At 33.3% G+C, this 17720-nt stretch overlaps 3 protein-coding genes across 5 annotated transcripts in view; 1 reads left to right on the top strand and 2 right to left on the bottom strand.

Annotated features, from left to right (window-relative positions):
- The window catches only part of LOC124365481, an 87372-nt gene extending 74999 nt beyond the window's left edge, over nt 1-12373 (bottom strand). The window contains 2 exon segments of the mRNA XM_046821464.1: nt 2799-3741; nt 12060-12373. Of these exon segments, the coding sequence (XP_046677420.1) occupies nt 2799-3732 (934 nt within the window). The 5' untranslated portion in view covers nt 3733-3741; nt 12060-12373.
- LOC124364588 (histone-lysine N-methyltransferase SETMAR-like) lies at nt 4799-12047 on the bottom strand. The gene is made up of 2 exons (XM_046820170.1): nt 11820-12047; nt 4799-6345 (listed from the first exon to the last, which is right to left on the bottom strand). Exon 2 carries the CDS (start codon nt 5398-5400, stop codon nt 4801-4803), a length of 600 nt encoding a protein of 199 aa, XP_046676126.1. The 5' UTR covers nt 5401-6345; nt 11820-12047; the 3' UTR covers nt 4799-4800.
- Nucleotides 12374-16792: 4419 nt separating the features above from the next.
- LOC124364587 (rho-associated protein kinase 2) overlaps nt 16793-17720 on the top strand; it is a 71640-nt gene continuing 70712 nt past the window's right edge. For 2 of the 3 annotated variants that reach the window (XM_046820169.1, XM_046820167.1), the window contains exon 1: nt 16793-16953. The gene's annotated coding sequence lies outside the window, so the exon portion shown is untranslated. The other variant, XM_046820168.1, reaches the window with a different exon arrangement.

The raw sequence follows: 17720 nt of genomic DNA, 5'->3' as shown, positions 1-17720 counted from the left end.
ATCATCAAAAATCTTCTAAAATATCCTCCAAGTATTGTCTTAATATGGCTCGTTTGTTTTTGGACATTCATCACAACGTTTCAGCATACAATTTCTGGACTGTCTGTTGCAGACTAATTTTTTCCATCATAATATGTATGGCTTCTTTATCATGCTGATTTATGGCATTAGCCAAAAAGCTCGACATTTTGATGGTATAGGCATACACAAACGCAATGCGTGGCTGGAGAACCAGCCAGTACACACCATTTTGGCCTCAGAGAGCAAAATTTTGAAAATCCTATTTTTAAATTTGGATGTTTTTCTTTGAATGCAATAAACAGTTCTTCTAAATTACATAAAAGTAGTCTTTTTTGCATGTAGGTATTTTTTTGTACACTAACTCTGTCTTTCGCTCCTGGAAAACATATAAGAAAATTCATCATCTTCATAGAACTGTTTTACTGCTTCAATTGTCTCTTCAGGTAGTTTTCTACCTTCTTTTGGTTCTGGCATCGCCAAAATGCCCTTTTCATTACAAACAGCCCTAGCTTTTCGTACTAAGTATTCTGAAACATTCAGTTTTTTCAGCTACTTTTCTTCTGCGGGACCATGACTTAGAGCAATTGTTAGTAATTGTATTTTTTCCCTTCTGGTTATATTGGTCATCAGCTTTTGCTTAATAGCATCCATTAAATAATCAAGATCTTCAGATTTTTTCTTTTCCTCATCATGAAATTTTTCTTCGCCATCACTCGAAGACTCATTTAAAGAATCATCATTTACTTGTAGGACAAAAGATAGTTTCTTCTTGACTTGTAATTTTGCCTGCTTTAAACTTTTTCCTGGCAGATATTTTTTTTTGAATGAGTAGATAAGGACTGGAGTTTCAGAGGTGTCACATCTAAACCTAACAGAGACTCATTTAGAACTTCTTTTTCCACTACTCTTTTGGCAGTCGTAAGATCTTTGCCATATCTTCATCACTCTCATGAAATGCAGTTTCATTATTATTTAAACCTTTGTTTTCTACATTCAATAACTTTCTACAATTACTGCACAAAAGCTTTCCTGGGACTAAAATTATGTCTTTATGTTCTCTAACATCTTTCGTCTTTTTCTAAGGTAATTACTCTTAAATCTTTTTTCTTTGTCAAAGGTACAGCATGTTTTTGAAAAGGGTCACAACATGAATTTTTGGCTTTTTTTTCAAAATATTTCAAAAAATAACAAAAATGATGAGAACAAATAGTGTCATTTTCACGATACTGATTATTTGTCCGCCAACTCAATGTTTCTACTTCTTCACTTGAAAGCTTTTGAAAAAATTAAATGTACACTTTTATCGTTTGTCAGAGTAAAGTTTTCACAAGAAGAGTCTGAAAGTTTTACCTACTGTACAAATTAAATTTGGTCTCACTTGACTTGGTCCAGCAATTTCTTCCATGATAAAAATAAACACTTCACAATTAATTACATATTTATAATAAATAAATTAATTAATTCATTTAAAATAGACCAATTCACAAAAATATGTAGTATACACAGCACCAATGTTAACTGAACCACAGATCCTCACATACTGACAATAGCTTGCAGTGTGACTTACTGAGTCATGTTGAGACTTGTGTGTTTCATGTCTCCACAAGAGTAAGTTTCTTCTTTCATGTTGAGACTTGAATGAATGTTTCATGTCTCCACAAGAGTAATTTCAAACACTGGTTTGAACTGGTCTAGATGTCACCCATTGTGGTTTGTGTTTATAAAATATTAGTAATTAGCATATAATGTAATATTGATGTTTGACCTTTAATAGTTAATAAAGTGTTGTTTTTTTTTATTCAGAATGTTAAACTTTTAAATTGTTGTATAAAAATATTATTTTAATGCTTGTAAAGTTATAATTAGCCATGTTTTAGGTAAAAGTATTGTAGGCCAATTTAGTTAGGCCAATAACTATTTGTGTTAAAATAATACTTTAATTCATTGACTTACTAAATTTTTTAAAGAAACTTAATTTTCTTTTTTATTTATACACACTTAAAAACTTAGAACACAATATTTTATTTCACCTTCATATATATTCAGATATTTTCAAACAAATATAATACATTTTTACACCTTAGAATTTATTTTTTCTTCATCACATAAATATTTTGTATACAATCACATTTTAGTGTCTTAAAATTTAATTTTTGACTTTGAATATATGATAAAAATGTTAATACTCAAAACCCCACTCATATTATTATACCATTTGAAAGATGATTCTATCCTCTTTCCAGTGATATATACTTTTTATAAGGGTAGGTGGAGAGAGATTTTTGCTACAACACTTTTTGTAACTTAATGTTCCGATTTCAGAAAAATCAAAATTATTTGTGTTTATGAATTATTTTTATGGTGATAGAAGATAATAAATCCCATTTTAATAGTATTATATGATTCTGCATTAAGTTTTGAACATATGAGTTAAAATTTGAAGCCTCTAGCTTCATAATTGTCCATTCTACATGGAAAGACGAGAATACGTGTACGCTCACTTGGCGGCAAAATGGGCCTTGGAAACTGAAATTAGCATAAAACTTCAAATGGCCGTATCTCTGAAACCCTTTGTTAGAATAAGCTACAATTTTGGATTTCTTCTTATTTATATGTATATATTATCTATGTAAAACTTTTATTGAAATCAGAGAACCCTTGGGTGTCAATTCTACTTTTGGCTGGATGATTTGGCGTGGAATGGCCCTTAAGTACCTAAATTTAAAAGTAAACTGTTCAATAATGCTCTGAAGAAAAAGTGTGTAAAAAAATCTTACCATTTATTCTTTTAGAATGAGAAACAAATGGTTCAATCCACTGGCACAAAGTGTTGAAAATATCTCCAAAACTGGGTGGAACAAGGATTTGTCTACAAGTTCTTAAAATCTCCAAGGTATCGGAACACAGGAATCTGATACTGAGGTTGCTGTACACAGGCACTGTTCTAGGAGGCAGGAACCCTTGCTGATTTGCTACTTGATACAATGCTGATGATCTGTCAACCACACGTCCTCTACAGACATCGTTTGGATATAACTCACTTTTCTGAGTGCTTTGGAGTTCACACACCTTGAAATAAACGCTCCCGATATTCACAAAACTGCCCAGATCAAGTTTATGACACTCGTCCACATGCACACTGAACACATCACCATCACATAAGTATTTTTGAGATGAAAAATATTTTGTCAGCAGATTATCAATGGAACTATTGTCTGAGTGCACGTCTGACTGTAATGCTGACAGAACTACTTTTGTAGCTTTTGCTGGTGGTAAGTTTTCATAAAAATTTGCGGCAATAACGGTGACACAAGTTTTGTCAATTTCAAAAGCACCATCTGGTGCTCTTCGTCTAATATCATTTTCTAAATTGAAAAGCAGATCCTCACTCATAACAATTGCATCTTCTGATACTCTTTCATCCTTAACAACTTGAACAAGCCTTTTTGACACTAAGGTGCTATTTTGAATGGACTGTTGGTGGATGTTGAAGTTAAAGGATAGCACAGCCCACGTAATAATTGAGTCCAAACTACAGTTTAAACCTAATTTTGTAACATTTTTTTCGTTCAGTATTAAGCTATTTGATCCTAAATTGAGTTGTTGAGTTGATGTATTCACCAAAGCACTTTCAAATGATGACAAAAAATATTCAGTTGGCAGACTTAGGATAAAGAACTTTTCTTGTGGACCACAAACTTCTCCCATCATTCAAATATTCTGAAAACACACAATAAATACATCTCTGTTGTCAAAAACAGATTTTGTACATGCAAGCATCACTATTCTACAATTCTATATGTATACTAAAAATATTTAATTTTATATATATAATGCTTTTTCTTCTCTTACGACAAGAAGCTTATCAATTGCACTTAGTCTTATAAGAACCTTAGCCTTCCAGAGTAACAGGATATTCAGGATGGGTAGATTAGGGGGTAGGGGCCGCCTTCTATCAAGATCCATGAGGAAGAATTAGGGCACTAATCTCAAATTCATGTCCCCCCCCCACCCCCGGAAGAAGGGGAGGTCAGCTCTAGCCTCTCTAGTCAAAGCAAGCACGGACTGGCACACCCTTGTTGAGGCTAGCAAAATCTCTGATACTTAGGGAACAAACCCCATTAACTCCAACAGTCATCTCCCGCAGTAGACTAGTCCTATTGAATTACCCTTCCACTCCAGAATCTCGAAATTTGTGGTTAGTGATGTTCCGCTCCTTGACATCCATAAAGTTGCCCAGATTTAAGTGACAGATCGGTTTTTGCTGTGCCCAGTGGTAGGTTCAACTGGAAGGTGTAAACCAGCAAGAAGTGATCCCTGCTCGGTTAATTTTAAATTAGTATTAAATAATATTGTCACTTTACTCTTGTTTTAAATAAATAATGGATACAAGTGGTAGTAATTTTTTTAATGTCTCATAAGCAAGAGAATGTTATGCTCTATTTTATAATTAACAAACACAAAGATTTAAAGTTCAACCGTGTTCACTACCAATAGCCAAAGGAGCACACTGTGGTGTGTGCCAACGATAGACATTGCACCGCAACCACCAATACAGTTCTATCACTAAAGTGTCTTGATGAACATTGGCTGACCACATGCTCTGGAGATGAATTTTTTAATTACGAGGGTAATTCGGAAAGTAAGGTCCGTTTTTTTTTTTAAAAAAAAAACCACAACAGATTTTTTTCAAAAAACTTGTTTTATTTTGATTCCTGACATCAATCACTATTTTTCTACATAATTTCCACTTTTTGTTCAAACACTTGTCATAACAATCTACAAGTTTTTGAATCCCGGTGTCATAGAAGTCGGCCGCCTGCGACGATAACCAGTCTTGTTAACCACTTTAACCGGTGACGTCGAGTGACGCCACTCCATCGACTGGCGTTTCGTTTCTGGGGTTATGTGGGAAACCCATGTCTCATCACCCGTCACAATGTGGTCTAAAAGGTTATCACCTTCCTGATGATATTGGATCAAAAACTCAAGAGCAATACCCATTCTTCTTTTTTTGTGTTCCTCAGTAAGCAACCTGGGAACCCCATGTGAGCAAAATTTGCGAAAATCCAAAATTTCAGAAACAATTTTAAACAATGTGCTCACGTTTGGAAATTCTATTGCTAATGAAGAAACAGTGAATCGCCGATCTTCACGAATGTTTTCATCAACGGCTTTCACCAAATCTTCGGTGATCACTGACGGCCGACCAGATCGTGGTTCGTCATGGACATTTTCCCGTCCATCTTTAAAACCTCTCACCCACTTCCGCACTTTGCTGTCATTCATTGCATTTGGACCGTACACTTCATTTATCTGTCGATGAATATCCGCTGCTGAAACGTTCTTTGCTGTCAAAAATCGTATCACAGACCGCATTTCACAGTCGGCGGGACGTTCAAAAGTTTTAAAACACTTTAAAAAGCCACAGAAAACAGCAGACTACAACGATTTCACTGCAAATGGCGTCGTTCTGCGCGCAATGCATGCCGAGAGTCAGGGCGCATGCGCATTTCGCTGCTCGCTTACTGTTAGTCTGGTTAACGTGAATCGGACCTTACTTTTCCGAATTACCCTCGTACATAAGGGACTAGTTAGATTTCTCTTTTTTTAGATCTAATAAAAGGAACATGGGGGTTATTTCATTACTGGTTTCTTGTTCTTGCCTATCTTCTTTTGTTTGTTATAATCTTCTTCACCTGAATCTCTTGAAAGCTGTAATTAACATTGCTATTGCCATTTGTAATTATGACTCTGCCCATTTAAATTTGAATTTCATGGGTTTTTTCATCAGCGCATTGTGTGTAGAGGTTCAGGCCAAACACCAAGAAGAGCATATCCTCGTGTCCTTCAACCCTATCCCCGTTCCCCATAGCTTGGTGCTAACTCATTTTCTGTGTTGGTAATTCTCAACAACCAAAGTCATACATAGACAGACACTCTGACCAATATTCACTTCGTGAACAGGGACCAAAGTGGCTGGTTTTTTAACTGTTTCATGGCATACGCACTTCGCACTTTAGCCCTATACAACTATCCGAAGGCATACCAAACAGAGGCTCGGGCAATGCACTGAGGGCAGAAAAGTCACAGGTAGGAAAAGGTATAATGAATGGACATTTTAATCTCTTACCAAGAAAGAACTTATCTTCTACATGAGTATTCACAGACTATCTGTGAGGAAGTCGGCTGGTATGCCAATCTTAAGACTCTGATTTATGACTGTATTACCTGCTTCCAACAGTATGTATTTACACCATTTGGCAGGTATAACCCCTTTTGGCAGCTACCAACATTAAAATAAACAAAAGTACTTTCGCTTAACTGCCTTTTACATGTTTGTCACTTTATTATTCCTGTCAACATACTTAAAAGGAATGACTGATTTTGCATCATTCTTCTTTTGCAGATTTGCTGCAATTTGGTATGTCTCACCTCATCTTTGCCCTTTTGATAATGGCTTAATCAAACCCAACATCCATATTCCTTCTAGCAGCCTCCCTTTATTATAATATTTTCCTACATTCCACTTACTTACTTCAACCACCACTTCAAGCTTTTCTTCTCTGTTAAACTGGTCATCAACCAAATAAAGCTAATCTTCCTACAAAACAAGTCAGTAGGATAACATAGATAGGTCTTGATAGGCTGCATAAATTTAGACTGCGTTAAACAAATAAAATTTCAGTGATCCTGTTTTCTGACATCAGTCACAACGTCTAGTTAGTTCTAACTTAGAGCTATAGAAGAAAGTATTCCATAGCTTGGCGTCTAAAGTTATGACCAACATTATCTTCTCTTTTTGCACCGGAACACAATCATACTTTCCCCTATTAGGATAGACTCTTTTCTGTAAATTTCATATATTGAGTCTTTCAATATGATTCCAATTTATAGAAGCTACTCTTGAAGAGATTATCACGTTAAAGCTATTTCATTTAACTTTCTAAGATTTTCTGTCATTTTTATTTTAATGGAAATCATTTTTAGATTACTGTATGTTTACAGTTTTAAATTTTGTTTAAAGTTGATACAGATAAAGATACACTATTTTCAATGTCGGTTGATAATACTCAAACAGTTAATATTGATACAAAAGCTACCTGATTCTATAGCTTATCTGATGCAGGTACATTTAATTGATTTATACATGAATTAAAACAGCACTAAATGTCTATTTAAATGTAATTCATATTAATTTTATAAAATTATAAGTCCTAATAATATTATAAATGCAAAAGTGTCTTTGTTTGTTTGATTTGCTTTCACACGTAAACTATTCATCCGATTATACTGAAATTTTACATGGACATTGATAGGGTCTCTGGTTAACATACAGTCCTATTCTTATCTCAAAAATCCTTCTGGAATAAGCCCCACTAGTCTCTAAATTTGTGAATATTAATTAAAAAATTCCATTAAATGTAATTGACTGTTTTGAGTAAACATTGTTTTATGACAGCACAACCAAATGTCTAATTAATTTAACCACTATTTTAATAATAATATTTTATGTGTCATAATCCAAATTTAACTGACACTAAAAACCTGTTCCAACACTTTTGAACCTTCTTTGATGTTTCAACTAAAGTATGTCAAAGAGACTGAAACGTTTGTTTACATTTTAATGTTATAATGTAAGTACTTGAATAGTAGTGTAATGCAAATAACAAATACAGAAATCCTATAACATTTATTCCACATTAAGTCAGTGACGAATTAACATGTAATGAATTGGAAATACTTGAATTAGAGTTTGTTTTTTTTTTTTAAATACTATTAAAACACTGTTATGAGACACACCTTAATTAGGAAAACTGTTAATGTTTATGTGCAAAAATGTCAGATACTAAAGACTGGTTGGCTTCCTTGACATAGTGATGTGGCATTTTTACACTAATATGCTTCAATGAGCCATTCTTTCTCAGATTACAGTCGAAACAAAAAGAAAACCTATCATAAATGATTACTGAAATGTTGCATGAACTTCCTAAGGATTTCCCCTTTATACGGGAAGTAGGTGATTCGTTTTTACTAATTGTAGACTTCTCAGACCCAAGTATGTATATATATTTTCTTTATTGTGACAGCAAGGCAAACTCAACTATGTACTGGAAATATCTAATAACGAAAGAAGCCTTTCTCAAACTACCAAAGTCAGTTGTGGCATCGGAAATATAATTCATTTGGACCAGCACTGCTCCTATACGAGCAAACCCTCAACCTCAGATCATCTAACCATGAACACTGGAATAATATGTACGTGGAATAATATGCCTTCTTACGTTTGAAAAATATGACACGGGATCATCATATTACATCATAAGTGCTTTGACTAAGTAAGATATGGACTTTGCTTTTAAAAATTATATGTGAAGCCGATGGTATACAGTAGAATATATAAGTTTATATATAAAATACAAACACGAAAATATAAGTAAAGCTAAGGTTAATTTGAGTAAATCGAGTCAACTTTAATTTCTTTCACATTTTAATATAGAGACCAGGCAGACAGTCTTAAGAAAGTAAGAAACATGAAAACTCTGTAGTTGGGATACTTAGACTAATCCAATTTTTATGAAACTTGATAGTCACCTTTGTATACGCATTACTTATATACAGTAGAAAATTCAACTTCCCCAATTCATCCCATGTATGTGTTTACCACAAAAAAAATCTTTATGGTAAACATATACTTGATATAAACCTGGGAGCTATATATTATATATACATAAATGTTTGTCTGTATGTCCTTATAGAATCGTAAACTATGTGACCAATCATTATGAAAATTTGTATGTATATGTTTTTCCACGGAGAAGATTTATATGCTATGCACATTGATGTAATTCGCCACCAGACGGTGCTACAAAAGATAAAGTTTTCAAAGTGCATACACGTTATAAACTGCAATTACGAGACAGTTACGTATATATGAGACAGCCAAACACTACTTGAAGACGCTAATTTTTTATGTATATTTGTATTTAAAATAAATTTCTGGTGGAGTTTCAAGCTTGAGTGTTAGACCACTTTATATAATAGTAAAGTAGATGTACATGTACAATACACTTTTGACAGATTTTCTTGATTGTGACATCAAGACAAATTCTACATCGGCGTTGGAAATATAACTCACTTGAACCAGAAATGCTCATACACAGGCAAAGCTTACGAAAAGCGTGCGAAGCATAGTTGTTGATAAAAAATACATACAGTATCCGCAGGCCACTACTTTTGGAAGAACTTTTCTTACCGGGACCTAAAAAACTACATTATTAGAAAGAACAAACTTTATTTGACTTACTGATAATTACATGTCATTATGGTGTTCGGTTTACCCATCAGGGATCACTTCTGGCTGGTTTATACCTTCCAGTTGAACCCACCACTCTTCACAACAAAAACCGATGTGTCATATAAATCTGGGCAACCTTATGGATGTCCAGGAGTGGCACATCACTAATCGCAAATGTCGAGATTCTGGGGTTCATGGGCAGTTCAATATGTCTAGTCTACTGTGGGAGATGACTGTTGGAGTTAGTGGGGTTTGTTCCCTAACCTCAGAGGTTCTTGCTAGCCTCAACAAGAGTGTGCCACCCCCTGCCTACTTTGACTGGAGAGGCTGGTTCAGAACTGGCCTCCCCTTCTTCCGGAGAGACATGACTTTGAGATGTAGTGCCCTAATTCTTCCTCATGGATCTCGATAGGAGGCAGCCCCTACTCCCTAACCTTACCTTAACCTGAATATCAAAGTAGCAAGCTTGTTATTTTGAACGTAAAAGAAAACGTGACGCCGTTTGTTGTGACCGCCATGTTGCCGCGGCCGTTCGGTATCACTTTCGTGCCGAGCCGTGGATATTTGCAAGTTTTAATAGTTCTATGCGTGTTTTAGTGTCGTATTTAATGTGTAGTGTGTTGTTGGATTTCGTAGTAGTGTAAACATATATATTTTAGAATAAATCAATTTCTATTTACTGAAATATGTTTGAGAAATTATCAGCTCTGTGTAGACTATGGCAAAATGACTTGGCTAAAATTCATTTCACATAGTTTGTTATTGTTTTCACTTACTAAACGTTATTTATAGCACTCTTTTAGCTCTGAAGTAACTATTTAGTTTCGGCAAATAGATAGTTTTCACAATAAAATATATATTTCCTGTAATATTTTTGGTTATATATAATAACTGTTTGGGTTATTCTATAATTTTTCCATATATTTAGTTATATTTATAGTTTTCTAACTACATAATATTTCCTATTACTTATAAACCATAAATTTATAAATTTTGTTATAGTACAAGCTTTAGAAACCATTTTATATTTTGCTGAATGAAAATTTTTCGCAAATTTTTTGAATAATGGCAAAATGTAACTTCTTTTTACTGTTCAAAAAATAATTTATGGAAATTATTTCATTAGTACTGTACATTCTACTTTATTCTAAGTAAGAGAATATGCAATATAACATGTATTCATAGATAAATTTATTAGAAAAACTTGTTTTAACAAAGTCTTAAGTGTACACCCGATTTTCAGAATTTATGCGCAACGCTGCTTTTTGTTCTATAGCTTTATGATGCTTTCATAAATGTGTATAATGTTTATGTTTTTCTGAAACTAGATAAAATTTGAAACAGAATGGCTATCTCACTTTTAAATATATCTCACTATAACTTCATTTGCTAGGTATGGTCCCCCCAAATTTAACAAATATTTTTTGTAAATTTTATATTTGATTAAAAAAAGTGTTTATTAAAAAATTTTGTATTGTTAATTTTACAATATAGTGTAATTCTAAGTTTAATCCTGAACACAAAAATATATACTTTTATTTATATTGCTTTTATTTTATATTTTTAATAATTTTTTAAAAAAAAACCTTGCGCGAAGCTCCAAAACAGCCCGACATTACAGGATGAAATGACCGCCAGTTCTAGGGTTAATATCTGCCTTCCAAAGGGAAGCAATGTTGGCGTGAAAGAGGCCACTCGGTCCCTATCTATTTGCTATTATAAGTAGCTAAATAGATACGTACATAGACCTATTATAAATATAAAATGTTAACAACCAGTTCCGTGATCTGAGTTTGAATTTAGATACTAAGTCAAGGGATGTTTTTCTTTTTTCGTCAAAAGAGTGGGACTACCAAAGCCCATATCATCCAACATGATCTGACATCGGAAAAGATGGACAATCTGGGATGTAATCAGAGTTCAGGAAACTACTGATCAGGGATGCCCCTGGCCACCAGTGTGGGGATGGATGTCACCGTTAGCAGCACTATCACTTCTGGTAAAAGAAAAGAAAAACATCCCTTGATATAGCACCCAAATTCAAGCTCAGATCATGTGAGCACTTGTAAAGGTAATTTTCAACTTATCAAATAGATATTTATGATAGCCTAATCTGAACCTACTTTTATAGTTAAGTAAAACATAGTAGATAGAGACAGAGTGACCTCCTTTTTGCTGACATCACTTCTTTATGGAGACAAACAAAAAGAACCGATAGTCCAATGACATGCAATTTTTACAGTAACTTAAGTCAAAGTCAAATAGTCTGTTCTTTATCATCATTTAATTTTTATAAGTCCTCGGTAAGTAAAACTGAAAAAATAGTGGCCTTCAGATAATGCCAAAGCACCATATGTACTTAGGGGAAACCTGAGAAGTTAATTTTTGAATGTAAACAATGCATATACAAAGTCTCATCACAATCATTAGTCTAACTAGTTTTGATTCAGCCTCCCGATTTGACTAGTTTTTCACGAAAAAACACTTACTTGCAATAAACCTGGGGTAATGAATTTTTTACTGTTTGTAAGTGATGTGTATGCATAAATGATTATCAAGCTTTATCATGATTAAGCTTTATCACAATCTGACTAGTCTAAGTGCCCTGTCTGCAAAATACAGTCCCTTCGGCTTGAACATGTGTGCAAGTTGTACTAATTTTGAACTCTCTGGATAATACAGTTTTGATTTTTTTCTCCATTTATTTTACATACAATAATGAAATAAAAGGAACACTTACAGACAATTTAAAATAATTCTGCCTACAAGATATTGTAAAGTTAACTTAACGAACATAACCTAAACTTATTGTATGTTATCTACATTATTTAATAAAACCCGTGAATGACAAAACGTTGAATTCGAAGTGAATGTTGTTTTACTAATATTAAAAAATAAACCAAATTGTATACAAACAATTATAAAACCACACAATAATTAAATAAAATATTAAATTCTTTATATTTTCAGCTACTTTAAAAGAAGCCGACAAAAATCCGAAACCGAATGTGAATAATGAAATTATGCCATTGATTGAGGATATGAATGATAATATTTTGTTACGATAGGCAGGGCAGGGATATGATCGGAAGATAACCACTAACCACAACAACAACAAACTTCTTATTCTTAATCTTAACGACAAAGCATAGAGTAAATAAGAATTGACAATAATAATTCTACAATATAACAACGATTATATATTATAAAATAACATGGTATATTAAGATCTAAGTTATAAATTAAGTCGTGTTACTGAATTAAAATATACATGTAATCTACGATATAACAGTAAAATTTCATTTGATGATGGATATAGATAACCAAAAATGTTTAGTATATTATTCCCGCTTTCATTATATTAGTATATTAGTAGGTATTCATTATCTGGGACACCTACAATAACGATCTCTAGAACAACTTCACAATATTTTGATCATTTAAATAGTCATTAGCACTACCAATATTAGCAAAAAATTAACTAAATATACCTATTTGTTTTCTAATATATGGCGAATCTAATATATAACACTGTATAGACGGATAAAAGTGTAAGTTCATCTTTACTTTATTTAATTAATTACTACAATACCCATCATGGTTCGAGCGTATGTGGTATGAGGTTGAATTCAAGTACTATCTCGAGGCATATTTTATTGTGCCAGATGTATAGGGTGACGCCAAAAGTCCAATCAAACTTCTCACTTTGGCCAGAGACTTTGGCACTTGATACTTTTTCGTGGCAAATTATTCACAGTGATGAGATCACTTGAAAGTACTGATCACAGCAAATTCTCATGGTAATCGGTGCAGCCTAATTTGGTTCCTTTCACGCTATCTCTCATTATTATCGGAAAAATAGAAACATCCACGAGTATATAATAAGTTATCACTGGTAGTTGAAGAACAAAAATTTTTGAACTTACAGCAATTACAGTTAGTTGATTTTAATACCATCATCGTTTGCTTTTATAGACCACCTACAGGTAAGACCAGCGCTTTGTTTGACAAGCTGCATGCAGTTTTCTCGTGTGTGCATGGTGTGAACTTTGACTTTATATGCGCAGGAGATTTGAATATCGATCTGTTAGCCGATAATAATAATGATACCTTAGAGCTGTATAACTTAACTAAAACTTTTGGTTTACACATAACGATTAAGGATGTTACCAGGCCAAATCTATCTTCAAATGCGACAAGTAGGGGCTCCTGTTTGGACAATATTGTTACATCCTTACATCCTGATAGATGGAATGCTTCCGTTTTGCACACAGGGGTGTGTCTGATCACAACGCCATCATTTTCAGTACACCAATGAACGTGACTTCAGACAATCTTAAGTTAAAGAAACTTGTTAGGCCTATCAATCCTCAGAACTCTAAGCTATTTCTAACTTACCTTAATAGTATAAATTGGTTAGCTATATATAATAGTAAGGATGACTTAAACAATAAGTTCAATAAGTTCTTTGATTTGTTGTTATGGGCGGGTTAAACAGCGCAATGCCTATGAAAACTGTTGGGGATAACCAACAGAAATAGTAAATCTAACAACAAATGGTACAATGAGGACTTAAGAATATTAAAGGTCCAACTTGACAATGCTTACTATTTATTCTGCAACACTAACTGTAACAGGTCTAAAGAAAAATTATATTGCTCTTAAGAGAACGTACAAGGCAGAAATTAAAAAAGCCAAACTTAATCATAATAACAACATAATTGACAGTTCAAACAATAAATCAAAAGCTGCATGGTCTGTCATAAATCAGCTTAGAAATGTTAACAGTAAGCCTCCCAATATTAACGCTAATTTAACGCCTGATGCTTTTAACAGTTTTTTTCTTACCAGTGTAGAACAAATTTGTAATAGCATACCAACTGATGTAAATAAGCCTAATCATAGTGTTTTTCTTGACAATAGTGAGAACTGTGCAACAGGAAACAATTCAGTAGGGTTATTCACTCTTAGAAGTTTTACAGTAGAAGAAGTCTACCTAACCATAAACCAACTGAATAATAGCACTTGTCTTGATATATATGGCACCAATGCAGCAATACTGAAGTTATCAGCTAGGTCTATTTGTGAAGTACTAACATATCTTTTCAACTTGTGTATTAAGCAGGGTATTTATCCTGACAAACTAAAAGTAAGTAAGGTCATTCCAATACACAAAAGAGGGCCTAGGGATGATTGTGCCAACTATAGGCCAATATCCATTGTTCCGACGCTGTCAAAGGTCTTGGAAACGTCTCTTTCATGAACAACTTTCCTCCTTCTTGGAATCAAATAAGTTATTGTCCAAGAATCAGTACGGCTTTAGACCTAACCATAGCACTGTTGAAGCTACTCAGGATTTGATCTTGAATTGTTTTGAAGGACTGGAGAACAACCTGAACGTTCTTTTCAGATCATTTGATATGTCCAAGGCCTTTGACACAGTGTCGCATCATATTTTACTGGATAAGATGTATTTTTATTTCTATTGACAACAGTGTAGTGCAGTTCTTAAGATCTTATTTGAACAATCGATGGCAATCCGTATTCCTAAATGGCTCTTACTCAAACAGTTGAGTGTAAAACAAGGTGTCCCACAAGGGTCCATTTTGGGACCCTTGCTTTTCATACTCTATGTTAATGACCTGCCGTACAACCTAAATGCTCATTCAGTAAAATCATTTCTATTTGCTGACGATTTGGCAGTGTGTGTCCAGGGTAACAGTGCAGAAAATGTGGGTTACGTAATCGACACCAAAACTAAAAACCATTCATGACTGGTGTAATGCAAATAAGTTAAGCCTTAATGACGGGGAAAACTCAGGACCTTGCTTTCAGCCTTAGCAATCGGGGGGGGGAAGTAACCCACTCAAAATTCTTGGGGTTTCACAGTCCAGAGCAATCTTAAATTGGCATCAGCAAATTGACAGTCTTGCGAACAAAATTTCAAAAGGCATTTTCATGATCAGAGCACTTAAAGGCAGTGTCTCTGTTTGGTGTTCTGCTCTGTGTTTACTATGGCCACATACATAGCTACCTCTCTTATGGAACTTCAATCTGGGCAAACCATGGATATGTACAGAAGCTTTTTGTGCTGCAAAAAAAAGCAATCCGTCTGATTTGTGATGCACACTGGCAGGCCCACTGTAAAGAGCTCTTCATTAGGTTAGGTGTCCTTTCATTGCCTTCTATGTATATATTTAGCACACTCTTGTTTGTTAAGAGGAACTTGGCACTTTTGCCTGCAATGTCTGAGGTCCATAACTATGCAACTAGAAACAAAAATAAACTTATAAGTGAAACGATGCAGATACTCTGCAAACTCAGAAGAGTTTTCTTATACCAAGGCATAAAAATGTTTAATGTTTTGCCGGAAGGTATTAAAGAGCTGCCACTCACTAGATTTAGACAAAAACTAAAGAACTTTCTAGTTGCAACCTGCTTATACGATGTAACAGAATTTTACGAAGTTGTTAACTCTTTAAGTTAGGTTAAGTAACCTTTTAAGTTGACTTTGTTATACATGTGAACATGTTTACAACAAAATAAATATTTGATTTGATTTGATTTGATTTGATTGTATCTAAAAATCAAGCTCAGATCACGTGAGCAAATCAGTCCTTGTTAAAGATAGATAAGATATGAAGCGGAGTGGCCCATGAACAATGAACCTTCTTATGACTTGGCAAGGTTAGTTATGGCTTTCTAAAGTGTATTTATCATTTTGCCTATTTGCTAAGAACTGCTTGTACGTTATACTAAAATATCAGTAAAATTGAATTTGACCCAGAAGTCGCTCACAATTACTTGTTCATTTTAGTTTAAAAAGTGTACGTTTTCTGTTAAGGTATCTTTCAAAACCAGTTGTGAATAACATCAAAACATCATATACATGGGACGGTATGATTTTAAATTAGTTTTCAAGCATTCCATATATGTATACTAGTACAGTTTTAACTGTTTCAAATCATTCAGGATATAAACCTGATAACAAACACAAATTAATTCTCTTGTAAAGTCCAAGACCCGTCAGCAGTCTTCACCATTACTCTCAACATTTGTTTGCTATTTCCATGCTGACCATTGATTTTCTCTCTTGAGTAATCAATTTTACACCTTTTATAAAAGTTTAATTTCTTTCTTTCTTTCTTTTTATAGTGATTTTTAAAATTAACACAACATTGTTTATTTATTTAAAATATACATTTGGATTCTTTTTAATTTTTGGAATTTCGCTGCTAACCACTTTAATAATTGTCTAAGAATTTGTCAATATAAATTTAATCATATTTATGTTGTCAATTTATAAATACAACTAATTACTTACATTGTAAGGCTTCAGTGAATGTTCTAAATTATAATGTACAGAAGAAGTGTATGATTTGGAAGAGTGAAAGTGTTAATCCTGCCGACAATTTACTGCTTTGGAAGTTTTGAAGAGTTCTTTTCATTGAATCAGTCTTTGATACTATTACGACAAGTACAAGAAAAAGTAATATTGGAAGTAAAGTAATTGAACAATGGTGTTAATGTTAAAATAAGAAGTAGGAGTTATGTTCTGTCATTGTCATTTTACTACGTTTGCAATCCAGTTTAGATAGCTAAAACTAATTAGTCGAGTTTGCAACAGTTCCGAGGTATATATCGTTTCTGAATAGAATGCCTTATTCTGACAAACAGATTCAACAGTTATCATGAAGCTGTTGAATACTGTACTGCTTTGTAGTTTTATAATAGTTGTTACTGGGTACTAACATCTCCAGTCACTAGGTTGTTTTCGTATGTCTTATTATTGTTTCTTTACTCTTTAGTTGTAATCTGGTACATCACCTTTTAAAGAGGTAATTATGAATAAAATAATTTGATTTTAGTTTTATTATATTGACCTGCTATAACAGCCACAGCTTGGCCACCTAGTGCTAAGTACATTAATTATTAAAGCTTATCAGTTTCCTTTTAAAATAGCTAAAAGATGTAACTTGATAAGTATTTTTGTGTCAACATAATTTTTAAAGCTAATCTGTATTATGATTGTAGGTGTATAAATGTTAAAAGTTTTTGTTATACTAGGCATAGACCTTAACATAAAGCCAATTTAAGTGTGCCTACTTTACTGATTTTTAAATTTTGTATTTGAAGTTATATATATATAAATTAAGCACTCAAGTGTGTAAAGTTAGAAACATTTATGCTTTGTTATAATTATTAGAGAACACTTCAAAATGTATTAAATTGTCTTTATTATAACTACGGATGAAGACTATATCTTTATACTGTATTTTATAGTGCATGTAAAGTTTAAACTATTTACTGCTAGAATTTAGGCCTAGGTTAATTATTATGCTTCTGCCATCTCAGCTTTTTATTGATAACATTGATAAAATATATTTAAGCGTCATTTGTA

This window comes from Homalodisca vitripennis, chromosome 6 (genome assembly GCF_021130785.1).
Source record: "Homalodisca vitripennis isolate AUS2020 chromosome 6, UT_GWSS_2.1, whole genome shotgun sequence".
Classification (NCBI taxonomy): Eukaryota; Metazoa; Arthropoda; class Insecta; order Hemiptera; family Cicadellidae; genus Homalodisca; species Homalodisca vitripennis.
The sequence above is the reverse complement of the archived record's forward strand: the minus strand, read 5'-3'. Positions and strand labels throughout refer to the sequence as shown.

Bases quoted from the DNA above. Each gene is read 5' to 3' on its own strand.
- LOC124364588 (XM_046820170.1), bottom strand. From the start codon at position 5,400: ATGCGGTCTGTGATACGATTTTTGACAGCAAAGAACGTTTCAGCAGCG.